This window comes from Mytilus californianus, unplaced genomic scaffold (assembly GCF_021869535.1).
Source record: "Mytilus californianus isolate M0D057914Y unplaced genomic scaffold, xbMytCali1.0.p SCAF_8, whole genome shotgun sequence".
Classification (NCBI taxonomy): Eukaryota; Metazoa; Mollusca; class Bivalvia; order Mytilida; family Mytilidae; genus Mytilus; species Mytilus californianus.
In genome coordinates, this window is record NW_026262734.1 from 35,751,105 (window position 1) to 35,767,381 (window position 16,277).

Sequence of the window (16,277 nt, forward strand, 5' to 3'; positions counted from 1 at the left end):
ACCGCGGACTATACAAGCATTTCTACGGTATTGCAAAAATTGTTTTAACCAAAACTACTGAGGCGAAACAGTGGTAAACCTAAGGCAATTTGATATCAATAAATATATTTTAAGACTAGCAATTTTTCAATTGATAAAATTAACAAAAAACTGACTGTTTGGTGGTATAAATTACTTACTTTAGCATCCTGTCTGGTTAGAAAATCAACAAAGCCAAATCCTCTATGTGTTCCAGTACCACTGAGTTTCTTAGGTAACCTGACAGACTTCAATTCACCAAACACTCTAAAAAGTAGTAGCAGATATATATTACAATATAAAAAAAAAAACACAACAAAATAGGTAAATTCATAACACATTCATTTATACAAGTTACATTTTCTGAGTTATCTCCCCTTATATGGCAAAGTTGAAACAAATTGAAGCAAAACACAATTTGTTCTGTATTTGTAAATAAAATGCTCCGCTGGGGCGCAGCTTGATACGACCGCAGAGGTCGAACCCTGAACAGTTGGGGCAAGTATGGACACAACATTCAAGCTTGATACAGCACTGAATTTGGATTGTAATTAAATATTTGACACAGCATAGGTTTCTCACACAGAATGAAAGTAGTCTAAGAACTTAAAATTTTTTAATTTACCTATTCAAACCATATCATTATTATTTGCTTTTATATATAAATCAGAAATAACCAATTTAAAATGGAAAATTTTAAAGTAAAAAAAGGGAAAAAAAAATCCCCCCCCCCCAAATTTTTTGAAACATCCTTATGATTCATCACCCCCAAACTCAATCCCAGCCTTCCCTTTGTGGTATAGTACCTTGCAGTACAATTTCAGAGAGATCTATACACTTGAACACAAATTATTGTCTGGAAACTAGAAAAATGCTTGGGTTTTTTGCACCTTTTTGGCCCCAAATTCCTAAAAGTTTAGGGCAATTACCCCCAAACTCAAACCAAGCTTTCCCTTTGTGATATGGAACCTTGCAGTACAATGTCATAAAGATCCATACACTTACACACAAGTTATTGTCATGAAACTAGAAAAATGCTTGTTTTTTTGCCCCTTTATGGCCCCTAATTCCTAACATTTTGAGACAATTACCCCCAAAAACAATCCCAGCCTTCCCTTTGTGGTATGGTACCTTGCAGTACAATTTCAGAGAGATCCATACACTTGAACACAAGTTATTGTCTGGAAACTAGAAAAATGCTTATTTTTGGCCCCTTATTCCTAAACGTTTTGGGCAAGTACCCCCAAACTCAATTCCAGCTTTCCCTTTGTGATATGGAACCTTGTAGTACAATTTCATAAATATCCATACACTTACACACAAGTTATTGTCATGAAACTAGAAAAATGCTTGTTTTTTGCCCCCTAATTCCTAAAATTTGGAGGCAATTACCCCCAAAATCAATCCCAGCATTCAAACCCTCAATCAGCATCATTTAACAGTAATATCTAAAAATGGAAATTACATAATAAAGGTATTAAAATAGAAAATGACATCATAGTCATGGCTAAAAATAAACAAAATCCTTAATCAGCAACATTTTACAGTAATATCTAAAAATAAAATTCCTTTGTAACCATAAAAGCCCATTTAAATACATCATGACAGATATTAAAATAGAAAATGACATCATAGTCATGGCTAAACATAGCAAAAACCTTAATCAGCATCATTTAACAGTAATATCTAAAAATAAAAATTTCTTTGCAACCATAAAAGTAAAATAGAAAATGACATCATAATCATAGCTAAAAATAAACAAAATTTTTTTTTATTACCAAATTTTAAATGGAGTTAATTAAACTAAAACAATAAATTTGCAACCATAAAACCCCATTTAAACACATCATAAAAGTATTAAATAATTCAATTACATCATAAGGCTATAAAAATAGAAAATGACTTCATAGTCAAGGCTAAAGGTAAACAAAAAACCTTCATCAGCAAAATTTTATATTGGCAAATTTCCAATGAAGTTTATTATACTAAAATTGTTGGCAAATTTCCAATTTACATAATTTAAAAGCAGTGTAAGTGAGATATTTAAATGAGTTTGAATTACCAACCTTACACTGCTTTTAAATAATGTTTTGTACTTATTTGTCTATTAACCTGGAAACCCTTGTTTTTTCACCTTTTTTTCCCTTATTATTTAAAGGTTTGAGCCATAACCCTACCCCAAAGCCAATTCTTAAATTCCAATGTAACCTAAATTTACAATATACATAACTTCAATTTAAGTTTTTGATAAAATCAAACCACATCATTATTATTTGCTTTTATATCTAAATCAGAAATAATTAACCAACTTTAAGTGGAAAATTTTCACACATCACGCCCCCCCCCCCCCCAAACTCAATCCCAGCCTTCAGTTTGTGGTATGGTACCTTGCAGTACAATTTCACAGAGATCCAATTACTTAAACACAATTAATTGTTGGAAACTAAAAAAAAATGCTTATTTTTAACCCCTTTTTTAGCCCCTTATTCCTAAACATTTGAGCAATTATCCCCCAAACTCAATTCCAACTTTCTCTTTGTGATCAGAATTAACCAACTTAAAATGGAAAATTTTAAAGAAAAAAAAAAGGAAAAAAAATCCCCCCCCCCCCAAAAAAATTTTTTGACCCACTTCCCTTTGTGGTATGGTACCTTTAAGTACAATTTCAGAGAAATCCATACACTTGAACACAAGTTAATGTCTGGAAACTAAAAAAATGCTTATTTTTGCCCCCTTTTTTGGCCACTTATTAATAAATGTTTTGGGCAAACATTTTACAATAATATTTAAAACTGAAATTAATTTGTAACCTTAAAATTAAATAGAAAATGACATCATAGTCATAGCTAAAAATAAACAAACTATTGGTAAATTTCCAATGGAGTTTATTATATTAAAACAATAAATTTGCAACCATAAAAGCGCATTAAAATACATCATAAAAGTATTAAAAAAAATTTAACTACATCATAAGGCTATTAAAATAGAAAATGACATCATAGTCAGACTAAAGGTAAACAAAAAACCTTCATCAGCAAAATTTTATATTGGCAAATTTCCAATGAAGTTTATTATACTAAAATAATTGGCAAATTTCCAATTTACATAATTCAAACATAGTGCAGGTGAGATATTTAAATGAGTTTGAATTACCAACCTTACACTGCTTTTAAATAATGTTCTTTACTCAATTATTTGTCTATTAAAATGGAAACCCTAGTTTTTTAACCTTTTTTCCCCTTATTCCTTAAACGAAAAAAAATAATTACCCCTTTTTTGACCCCCCCCCCCTTATGATTCATCACCCCCCCTTCCCCCCCCCCCCCCAAACCAAGCTCAATAACAGCCTTGCCTTTGTGGTATGGTACCTTGTAATACAATTTTAGAGAGATCCATACACTTGAACACAAGTTATTGTCTAGAAACTAAAAAATGCTTATTTTTCACCCCTTTTTAGGCCCCTTATTACTAAACGTTTTGGGCAATTACCACAAAACTCAATTCCAGCTTTCCCTTTGCGAAATGGAACCTTGTAGTAAAATTTCAGAAAGATCCATACACTTACACACAAGTTATTGTCATGAAACTAGAAAAATGCTTGTTTTTTGCCCCCTTTTGGCCCCTTATTCCTAAAATTTCGAGGAAATTAACCCCAAAATCAATCCCATCATCGACCCTTTGTGATATGGAATCTTGTAGTACAATGTCAAAGAGATCCATACAATAACACACAAGTTATGTCTGGAAGTTACAAAAATGCTTATTTTCGGCCCCTTTTTGGCCCCTAATTATTTAACTGTTGGTACCATAACCCCCAAAATCAATCCCCACCTTCCTATTGTGGTATTGAACCTTATGGTAAAATTTCATAGAGATCCATTCACTTAAACTTAAGTTAGAGTGTGAAAACCATTGTGTATTATGACGACGACGACGACGACGACGACGCCAACATCATACCAATATACGACCACAAAATTTTTTTGCGGTCGTATAAAAACAGTTGTAAAATATAATAAAACACATATTTTTCTTTAATAAGATGAAAAGCCTAATCAATGAATTACATTCTTCTCACAAAATTTGCATTTTTAATTAAAAATCTAGACCAGTCTTGTTCTGCTATTTTACAATCCAAGATGACGAAAGACGCCTGAACTACATTAAAAAGAAATTCATCTCATGTAACATGACTGAAAAGGTGTGTATTTTGTTGAAAATTAGCTGTACTGGGCAGTCAAAGGAAGCCATTTTAGTACTTTCTAGCTATAACCAAGAAGATTATGCACTTGGCAACATTATCGGAAAAATGCATCACATGTATTCCGAATAACTTTGATTACCTTGAAAATGTAAATTCAGAAAAGAATTGGGTGAATTTTAAGTGAACAATAGACAAATGTGTGAGATTTGTTTATGCAATTTCTGGCAATGCTACATGTGAAGGATGCACTAATTTTTTAAATGTTATTTCTAATAAATTAGATGCATGCATCCTACCACATTTATGTTATAATAAAATAAATTGCTTCTCCGAGCCCAGTTGGATACGACCGCAGAGGTCCAACCCTGAACAGTTGGGGCAAAAATGGACACAATATTCGCGCTTGATACAGGTCTGAATTTGGAGTGTAATTAAATATTTGACACATAATAGGTTTCTGACACAGAATAACTGTAGAAATTAGAATTGGTTATATGATTTGAATTTATATTCAATTTTTTGCTTTTGTGCAATACACTATGCTGTAGCGAATTAACCCTCCCCCCCCCCCCCCCCCCATTATTTTTGCAACAACAAAAAAATATTTGAAGAAATTTTCTTTTTAATTTCTGAAATCTGAAATGAGAAAAAAATTGTCCCCCCCTCACAATTGCTTTTTTACCCCCACCCCCAATTTTTTTTCCCCTCAATCTCAACTCAAAATTCCAATGGAGTTTGCAACCATAATTACCCATTTAAATACATCATAAAAGTCTTAAAATAGAAAATTACATACATAATCATGGCTAAAATTAATATTCCTTAATCAGCATTTTTAAATAGTAACTTCTAAAAATAAATTGACAGCTAATCACCACAAGACAATACAACATTTCTTTATACATAATTTAAAAGCAGTGTAAGGGAGGTAATCCAAACATAACATTGTACTTTTTAAATTATTTTAAGATTGCCAAAGCCAATCCTAACCATCCCTTTGTGGTATGGAAACTTGTGGTATAATTTCAGAGAGATCCATACACCGTTCCACAAAGTTATTGTCTGGAAACTAGAAAAATGCTTATTTGGGCCCCTTTTTGGGCCCTAATTCATAAACTGTTAGGACTATAACCCTCAAAATCAATCCCAACCTTCCTTTTGTAATTATAAACCTTGTGTTGAAATTTCATAGATTTCTATTTACATTTACTAAAGTTATTGTCCGGAAACCAAATGTCTTTGGACGACGCTGATGACGACGACGACGTGATACCAATATACAACCGCAAATTTTTTTGCGGTCGTATAAAAATCAGTGATTTTTTAAAGTTTTTACAGTATCTTAATTTTCTTTCATAAAACTCTGCAAATCAAAATTGCTTCCAGAGATATTCAATATTGAATAGTTAAGTTACTTTCGTAATTTACTTGTAATCTGTCAGTGTTTTCAGCTTGTAATAAACATACGTTTGTATTAAACAGCAAGGTTAAATAAGGGTGGTTATATTGATAAACATGTGAAAAAACTCCTAGGCTGCTGAATATATACTGTTGCCAATTAGACCAGATTTAACTAAAACTGCATTATTAAATAATCAGATTCATGAATCGTCCTGAACATGCATGAAATATTTGCCACTGGGCATTAAGCAACCAACAATCAAATCAAGTTAATGAATCGTGAAGCACTATTCAACAATTAATCAAATTTGAATACTTTAAAAATATTTACTGCTTGATGCATTACATGTCATGTTTATAAAATTCTACACTTACTTAAAGAGCTCATATATCTCTCTCCGTGTAGCTTCAAAGGGAACATTCCTCACTAAAATCTTTGAAGTTTTAATTTCTTTCTTTGACTGTTTCTTTTTCTTCTCTACACCTGGCTGACTACAAACATGAACATATGTGTAAATATAGTTTGAATATATAATAAATAAGTCTATTGTTAGCAATTATTAATAAAATCAAAATAGTTCCATCTCTATTTGAATAATGTAATTGAGCCTATGTTTAAATGAAATAAATTTGTATATGGTGTTTGAAAGAGAGAAGATGTATTTTTTCATGACACAAAATCCCTTAATACACATTACTGATAGTAATGAGGAGCTGGTAAAAAATCAGCCATTATAATAAGTATATTACATGGTAGCTTTGTTTGAAATTTTCAGTTCTAGCTGATGACCATCCAAGTCAGTATGTTGTAAGGTTTTCATGGCCTTTTCAGCACTCTGTTTCTTCATATACTCCACAAAACCATATCCCATAGATAGAAATTTTCCTGAAAATAAACAAACATTTGGATAATAGATGAAAAGAGCTGTTCCCTTTCCTGTCCGAAAATTGGCCAAATTGATATGATGCCATGTAACCATAGTTATAGTAAATACTTTTTTCTCTTTATTTTCACAACAGTTGTATTTATAATGTGAACAACAGAAGCTTAAGGTTATACATCAACGACACAGCAGCTCAACCACACAAAGTACCTTTACACATCTAATGGATCGTCCTGAACATGCATGAAATATTTGCCACTGGACGTTAAGCATCCAGCAATCAATCACATCTAAAGGTCAACAAAGGGTCAATAATAGACAAGTGTTTATACAATTTTTCACACTCATGAAAAACCAAGAAATCTAGAAGAAGTATCCCCATTTTCTTTTTAATTCCTCAAAATAAGTTATTTCAAATAAATCATAAAATTCTAACTGTATCCACTAATTTTTATTTTCCCCACCAAATAATGTATATAAATCTATACAAAATAAAATCCAGATTCTTGTAATTCTTGAAAATGAGTAAAAAACATACAATTTTATTAAATTCAATTTTAAAATGGAAGTAGCTTTTTTTCCATGTCAGGAACATTTAAGAAAAATCTATCAATCATAAATTTTAGAGCATATCTACCAGAAGTACTTAAAATTCTAATTTATAATGAAACAAATCCAATCAATGATTAAAATTTAATTTGCACACACGATCATTTTTTTATGCTTGGTTGCTGCTCCCACATGGCAAACAAGCATAAATAAAATGCGTGTGTGGAGATTTAATTTTAATTAGATTGAAACAATTAGATTGAAACAAATCAAATTTAACTTTTACCTGGATTTTTCATATCTTTCTTTTTAGCAATGTAAGCTGCCTTTATTTTGCCACATTTCTCAAATTTCTGAAAGATAAAAAGTAAACCATAATATTAACCATAACATATATGTAAATTGATTTGTATGATGCATGAAACAGAAAACAAGATAGTCCTAAGAAGTTTTCACATTTTATATGAAATAAATTTATGTCAACTGTACTGTCTAACAACAAATGGGATATTAATTTCGAATTTTTTATGCTGTCATGTCTTGATATCTCATCTGGGTACTTTTGCTATGAACAAGACAACGAGTCTATATTTCTGTAGAGCAAAGTAATTTTAAAGACTCATTGTTGTATCAAGCATTAGGTTCAAATCAAATTATTTACTTCCTATTTGATGTATAAATAGACTGACCTGTTTAAAATCATCATCTGTTGTATCAAAGTTAACATTCTTCACAAATAATGTACTTCCTGGCTCTGCCGATTCCTCCTCTTCTTCCTCATCCTCTGACTTCTACAAATAAAAGACTAAACGTCTAGTTCATATCGCTTATATAAACATTGGAAGGAACACAAAATTAAAGCTATATCACTTTCTGCCAAATGTTTCCCTCAGGTACTTAGTTTTATTTATCCTTTCCTCAAAATTGTTACAAACATCAGATGCCTTTCAAATACAAATTAGAATGCACTAACCAGGATGTTTTCCAAATTGAGACAACTTGAAACAAACACTTTCTTAAATGAAATAATAGATGATTTTAAATGACGGACAAAAGATGCCTTATTATAGTTAAGCTTGAAATCAGAACCTTATCTCACTTTTTAACTTTTTTGGTGTGTTCACCATCTTTTTCTTACTGACCTGAGAGGGATCTTCATCCTTTTTGTCAGCTGGTTTGTCTTCCTTTACTTGCTTGAGTGGTTTTAATGCCTCTGTTGGAGCCCATTCCAAATACAATGGAACATGCTGGAACTGGATTATAAAAATAATGATTATTATTAGAATTTAAATATTGTAAATTCATAATTATTCGTGGAATGCCAATTTTCATGGATTTAGTTGGTAAAGGCGAATTTAAATGTTGAACGAAGTAAAAAAAATTATTTGTTTGTATGCAGATATTGGCAAAACCACTATTAAAATCCAATATCCACGAAAATACAATTTTTCCTCAATCCGCCAAAATTGGTACCCATAAAAATAAATCTATCCACAGTATCCAATTATATTCAAGTTACACAGAATATTAACTATTAAAGTTTCTGTCCTATGAAATCTTATTAAGTGAGCACTTTATCAACTGTATAACTAGCCAAAGATTTTTTTGGATAATTTGTAGACATGCTATGAAAATATCATGGGTGCCAAAGTACTTTATGTTCTTATGAAAAAAATTTGAAAATGGTACTTAGACAGCTTTCAAAATATATCTATTAAAAGGTGACAACAATGGGATACAACAAAAAAAGTGAACAAGTTATTTTGACTGCCACTAGAAAAGAAAGGCAGATTTACAGGTCAAGAATTTGGATATATTTTGAGCCTGGTTTTGTAAAAGAATTTTGAGAATACCTTATTGTATCTAATATTTGATCACAATCATAGATTTGATGGTTGCAGATGTCACTTACTAAGTATGAGACAATGAAATCTGTACTGATGAGTGCAAACATTGAATTGAAATATCTTATCTTTATTGCACTGAAAATAATGACTTTTAAAAAATTTACTGAAAATAATGACTTTTAAAAAATTTTGTAACTCATAAAACCTAAAAAATGCAGAATATTTCATCTGGTAGATATATATGTAATTGCTGATATAATCAAAACTAAATAAAAAAATGTTTTAGGCAATCCATTAAAAATCAAACAATTGTACCTTTTTTCACCATCAGTATACCTACTTTTGTGTATGCTAGTTTTTTATATGCCAATTTAGCTTCTGTAGGTTCAAGAAATTCGACTATAGCCGTAATACCAGATGGAGGCAATATGACTCGACCCAGTGTACCATGTTTAGAAAACACATGTTGTAATTCCTCTGACTTGGTTCCTGAAGGTAAGTTCTTCACTAATATCACTGTCTTACTTCTAGGACCATCAGCCTGTAACAGGAAACAATAATTGATAAATGTATGGATGGCTGTTTAATGTCCAGTGGCTAATTAAATGCATATTCAGGACAAGAACATGATAATGTGATATGAATGTAAACACTGCTTTGTACTAGATCGACACTCCAAGCTTCAATTATTATGTGCGTACACAAGGTATCAGTACACAAGAAGAAATGTCACACTATCCTGACACATTATTCTGACTGCTAGCTTTGCTCTTATTCTTAAAAGTCGCTTCCTTAGTGGAGAACAGCAAATATCAATTTTTAAAGTCTTTGGTTTGACCCAGCCGGGGTTAATAACAATGGAAACTACAAGAAGTTACAACCGAAACCATTCATGTATTAACCAATCTTTTGGTTTAGTCAATTCAATTCAAAATTATCCAGGGCTAATGTAAAGCAATAATTTAAACAGTGCATTAATAATTGGAAATATTTAACAATTGACAATCAAGCAAATAATAATAACTTGGGCCACTGTGCTAACTATAACTCAAGACTTCATCAATTGTATGGTAAAAATTTGACTGGTTTGACAGAATTAAAGGTGACATATCAGTTCTGATTACTAGCATAACACTGGTTCAACAGTATGTAACCTTACATATGAGTTAAGATTATTTAGAAAGTCTAACCCAGTTCGTTTTGCAAGCTATTTAACATTTTTCTAATTACAGCTATTAAATAAACAAATTGCTACACTCATGAATGTTGTAATTTTCGTGCACTGAACTTAAAGCCATTTAGAAACAACATTACTCTTTGTAGTGTATACCTTAATTAATATAATAGAGAATCCTTAACTTACTTCAAAACAAACATAACATAAGGTATTGCATTTTTTCTGGTAGACAGAAGACAGCTAAACTTTATAAAATGTCACATCAAGTATTGTTAATTCAGAAATTTATGTCTGCATTTGTTATTGCTATTGTCGAAAAATGGACAAATGCAAGATTAATTATCGTGATTTCAGGAAATGTTGCATACAAATAATGCTATCAAAATACAAAATGCAAGTTTCAATTTTTGTGAAATCTATCCTGTTGCAATTTTCGCAATATCAAAACATCGCAAAAATTTCTGAATTTACAGTTTTATGAGACCATTTAATTAGTGTAGTATGTCACCTACATATATAATTGTTTTTTTTTAAATTCTCTGTAAATCGTTAATTCTATATTAGTTACCATATATAGGTATCTTATAACTACCTGACTAAAACTATCTAATATAACACCATTATCTATTAAGAAATCTCTAGTTTCAGAGACAATCTGTGTTTCACCTAGAGCCATCCGTACACCTAAACTTCCAGATATCTCCTGTAAATAGATTTTATGTTCATATCAATTTTGTTTTAGTTCTAAAATATTGTATACAAATATAAATAAAAATTTTGAAATGTGGGTGCTCAGCAGTACTATAAGAAGCCAATAAAAATATGGAACTTTATTACATTTCATCTTAAGTTTTCAATTTGTAGCAGTTTCTGTTAATAAAGTTTTAATGTTCCCTTGCATGTTAACATTAAATAAAATGCTCCGCAGGGCGCAGCTTGATACGACCGCAGAGGTCGAACCCTGAACAGTTGGGGCAAGTATGGACACAACATTCAAGCTTGATACAGCTCTGAATTTGGATTGTGATTAAATATTTGACACAGCATAGGTTTCTGACACAGAATGAATGTGGTCTAAAAACTTTAAAATTTTAAATTGGACATTCACCTATTATGGTCCAATATCCAAAATCTAAATACATGGTTAGATTCAGCATATCAAAGAACCCAAAGAATTCAATTTTTGATGAAATCAAACAAAGTTTAATTTTGGACCCTTTTGACCTCAATGTGGACAAAGTTGATAATGGGGCCAAAAAATCAAAAATCTAAATACATGGTTAGATTCAGCATATCAAAGAACCCCATATATTCAATTTTTGTTGAAATCAAACAAAGTTTAATTTTGGACCCCGATTTGGACCAACTTGAAAACTGGGCCCATAATCAAAAATCTAAATACATGTTTAGATTCAGCATATCAAAGAACCCTAAGAATTCAATTTTTGTTAAAATCAAACTAAGTTTAATTTTGGACCCTTTGGACCTTAATGTAGACCAATTTGAAAACGGAACCCAAAATTAAGAATCTAAATACACGGTTAGATTCGCCATATCAAAGAACCCCAATAATTCAATTTTTGATGAAATCAAACAAAGTTTAATTTTGGACCCTTTGGACCTCAATGTGGACCAATTTAAAAACGGGGCCCAAAATCCAAAAACTAAATACACGGTTAGATTCAGCATATTAAAGAAACCCAAGAATTCAAGAATAAAACCCCATTGAAATTGGTCAAGAAATAAGCAATTTATACGAAGTATCTTCTTTTGCACAATACTGTGCAATTAAATATTTCTTGCTATTGCGCAATACTGTACAATTGACAATTTCTTGCTATTGCGCAATATTGTGCTATTGGATATTTCTTGCTATTGTGCAATACTGTGCAATTGAAGATTTCTTGCTATTGCGCAATACTGTGCAATTGAAGATTTCTTGCTATTGTGCAATACTGTGCAATTGAAAATTTCTTGCTATTGCACAATACTTATTATATAATAATTACACATCCTGTTTGGTGTGTATCTCCTGCCATATCATTATTATTTGCTTTTGAATATAAATCAGAAATAACCAACTTAAAATGGAAAATTTTAAAAGAAAAAAAAAAGGAAAAAAAGAAAAAAAAGGAAAAAAAAAATCCCCCCCCAAATTTTTTGAACCCCCTTATGATTCATCACCCCCAAACTCAATCCCAGCCTTCCCTCTGTGGTATGGTACCTTGCAGTACAATTTCAGAAAGATCCATACACTTACACACAAGTTATTGTCCTGAAACTGGAAAGATGCTTGTTTTTTGCCCCTTTTTGGCCCCTTGTTCCTAAAATATTGAGGCAATTACCCCCATCATCAATCCAAGCCTTCCCTTTGTGGTATGGTACCTTGCAGTACAATTTCAGAGAGATCCATACACTTGAACACAAGTTATTGTCTGGAAACTAGAAAAATGCTTATTTTTGGCCCCTTTTTGGCCCCCAATTCCTACACATTTCGGCAATTACCCCCAAACTCAATTCCAGCTTTCCCTTTGTGATATGGAACCTTGTAGTACAATTTCAGAAAGATCCATACACTTACACACAAGTTATTGTCATGAAACTGGAAAAATGCTTGTTTTTTGCCCCTTTTTTGGCCCCTAATTCCTAAAATTTTGAGGCAATTACCCCAAAAATCAATCCCAGCATTCCTTTTGTGATATGGAACCTTGTGGTACAATGTCAGAGAGATCCATACACTTACACACAAGTTATGTCTGGAAGTAACAAAAATGCTTATTTTTGGCCCCTTTTTGGCCCCTAATTCCTTAACAATGGGTACCATAACCTCCAAAATCAATCCCCACCTTCCTTTTGTGGTATTGAACCTTATGGTAAAATTTCAATGAGATCCATTCACTTAAACTAAAGTTAGAGTGCGAAAACCAATGTGTCTTCGGACGACGCCGGACGACGCCAGACGACGACGACGACGCCAACGTCATACCAATATACGACCACAAAAATTTTTTTGCGGTCGTATAAAAATCCAATGTGTAAAATTCATTGCAGTCAATATTAGTCCAACACTGATTTTACATCAAGTTCCTTCTTCAAGAGAAATAAATAATTATTATTACCATCTAAAGAAGGTAACACATAGGTTTATGACCATGTTTTCATATTATAGGAGAAGATACAACAGGGATCATATTTGGCAAAATTTTTATTCAAATTCAAAAGTTACAATATATGATTTGTTTGCCTTTCAAATTTGTTTCAGAATAAATATTTCGGAAAATATAAATTTAACAACAGATCAGTTATAAAGGTAGCACAATACAAAGATTTTTTCACCCCTACTCAGCCAACTTTAAACTGATGTAATTGCTTTCATCCAGCTCTAAAATTCATAAATGAGGAACCAAAAGGAAGAAGAAAGATTAATCTTTCAAATTGTGATAATTTCATTATTACATAATTATTACATAATTGATTATTATGTAATTAGTTGCAAGGTTTCGGATGTCCACATTTGAATGAAATTAGCTTCTTTGTTATTTATAGCATCCAAAAATTTTAGTTTGACCTTCAAAACCGTGTCCCAGAATTTTTCCTATTGTATTTCATTCTCTCATAACCCTTCAATTAAGTTTGCAAACGTATTTCATAAGAAATCACTCAATTTAATTGGGTATAAAATTTGTTCTATTGATGTTTTTGGAAATCTGAGACACGGTTTTGAAAATAACTGGTCAAGGAACAACATGTGGTAAAATCAGGCATATAGGGGCACCCGTCTAGGAGCTTATTTCATTTAAAACTACATTTTCATGACGAAAATGTATGTGTCACAATTGAATAAATAAGGATTTTCCTATTTGAACCTCATTAACTTCAATATCATTCACACATGTACCATGGGGATACTTCAAGATTGGCCTTTACTCATAAATCAATTAGGTTTTGACAAGTAAGAAATCATTCCATTTTAGCAATTCTAAATATATAAAGAAAATGCACACCATATGCATCAAAAACCAGATCTGGCGGGAGAATTTATATCATTATTGACCTTGCTGTAAGTCAGTTGCTACTGATATGGTCAAAACTCCCCCCACCTGGATAAACATCAACCATTAATGATCTTAGAAGTTTAATTACACATTGCATTTCCTTTTTTCAATATGGATTTTTTATTCAATTAGTACATGAAACAATATATTTTGTTTTTAACATTTTCCTAAAAAGTAAGTTATGCATGTGTACATAAAATCATCAGTTGGTCAGTCTAGAGGATTCTTATGGGGGATTTCTAGAATTATAATTGTATACAATGAAAATGTGGTGTTTTACACAAAGTAGAATTTTCTATTTTTGTAGTTTGAAGATAAAATATTTAATTTGTGTTTTCTTTTAAAAAGAATTCATATTTACACATTCTCCTTAAGAAAATCTGATATAACCATTGATCAGCATTAATATCAGCAACATTAATTGTTGTACAATTATCTTTGTTTAATATATGTACATTTATATTTGATTCCCTCTATAGCTCCAAATCATTTTTTTGTTTTTTTCTCCTGGCAGCTCCAATATAGAAATGTATTTTTATTTGGATTTCATTATCTTCTTTCTTCTAAAAACTCAGAATTCAACCTCTTTTCTATGACTGTTAATTTTATAGCTGGTCAGTGGTCATAAAGCTTACAAATGATTCTATCAATTAACCACAAAGTACTGCCCACATGTTCTTATTTGTATCAGTCAGACACATGCATTTGTTTATAAAACTAATTATCATCAAAACTCATTAACAGTGCAAGATATGGAAACATTTTTTCTTCTATGGTTTTGTAATATTAAGAAGTAACAAAAACAGCTGAAAATGAAATTTTGATAAAATTTAGTTGCTTTTGTATTGTGTTACCTTAAAAAGGCAACAAACCATGATGACATTTTTTATATTATCAATTATCGAATACTCATTTGAAAAATAATCACATTTTTTATATTATCAATTATCGAATACTCATTTGAAAAATAATTATCGAATACTCATTTGAAAAATAATCCCATTTTTTATATTATCAATTATCGAATACTCATTTGAAAAATAATCACATTTTTTATATTATCAATTATTGAGTACTCATTTGAAAAATAATCACATTTTTTAAGAAATCTGGTGTTGTAAATAGTAATGCCTTTAAAGCCATAGAATTTTATGTATAAAAATATCTTAGACAACAATATTTTTTGTGTTTGTGCTTGTTAAAAAGTCAGTATATAATAGAAAAAACTTACTGCATCTAGAATTTGACTCTTTTCTGTTCCATATTTTTGTGCCATCACATTAGCAACAGCATTTGCACCCATAAATAATGTATTCCAGTTGTGAGAGCTGATAAGATAAATTTAAAACTACAATTCTTATATTCTTTTTTGTCTTGTAAATCAGATTCATTCAAAATACTCTGACAATTTGCTGCAAGAAAGTTTTTTATGTTTTATATGAATTCAATTTTAACAGCTTATTTATAATAAGACACCGAGAATGGGTCATGAATAATTATACATGTCTATGTATGTTCACCTCTTTTTTTATAAATGAAGAAAGCTCTGAGGTGACAGTCAGCAATTATCAATTAATCAAACAATCATAAGTGAGAATGGTTCACACACACTTGCTACCATTGCAATATGTTTGCATAAAATAATTGACAAAATCTAAATATGTTACAACTTTTGTCTCCCTTGAAAAGAGTTCCTACAAGGTTGTCTCCTTTGAAAAGAGTAGCTACAAGGTTAAAGAAATCAACAGGCAACATTAATTAACACAAGAAGCTCAAATTATTACACCTATTTTCCTAATGCTTGTAGTTAAAAGGTTTGGTTGGCTTGCTTGCTATGTTTGTATAAATGTTTGCTCAAGCATTGTAATTAGAATGACATCTGCAATCAATAGATAGGCGGGGCTTCAGCTTGTATACATTATACTCTGCATTATACATAAGATACAATAACATTTAAGTATAAGCTTGAGCAAACATTTATAAAAACAAAGCAAGCAAGCCAACCAAACGTTTAAACTACATGCATTAGGAAAATAGCTCTAAAAGTAAATATAGTTTTGTATAATGAGGTTACTAATGCTGTGCTGTTACACCACTGGCCCACGTTAAGGGAGGGTTTAGCACTCTCAAACCTGTTCAATA

The 16,277-nt window shown here is 31.1% G+C and overlaps 1 protein-coding gene across 2 annotated transcripts in view; it reads right to left on the reverse strand.

The window, feature by feature from the left end:
* Positions 1-16,277, reverse strand: part of LOC127713020 (probable RNA-binding protein 19) — a 46,539-nt gene that overhangs the window by 4,249 nt on the left and 26,013 nt on the right. For both annotated transcript variants that reach the window (XM_052219619.1, XM_052219618.1), the window contains exons 17-25: positions 15,367-15,463; positions 10,673-10,783; positions 9,244-9,444; positions 8,199-8,309; positions 7,746-7,847; positions 7,343-7,409; positions 6,374-6,509; positions 5,999-6,115; positions 180-285 (exon numbers count right to left, since the gene is read on the reverse strand). In XM_052219619.1, coding sequence (XP_052075579.1) covers positions 180-285; positions 5,999-6,115; positions 6,374-6,509; positions 7,343-7,409; positions 7,746-7,847; positions 8,199-8,309; positions 9,244-9,444; positions 10,673-10,783; positions 15,367-15,463 — 1,048 coding nt within the window. The remainder of the gene's footprint in view (positions 1-179; positions 286-5,998; positions 6,116-6,373; positions 6,510-7,342; positions 7,410-7,745; positions 7,848-8,198; positions 8,310-9,243; positions 9,445-10,672; positions 10,784-15,366; positions 15,464-16,277) is intronic.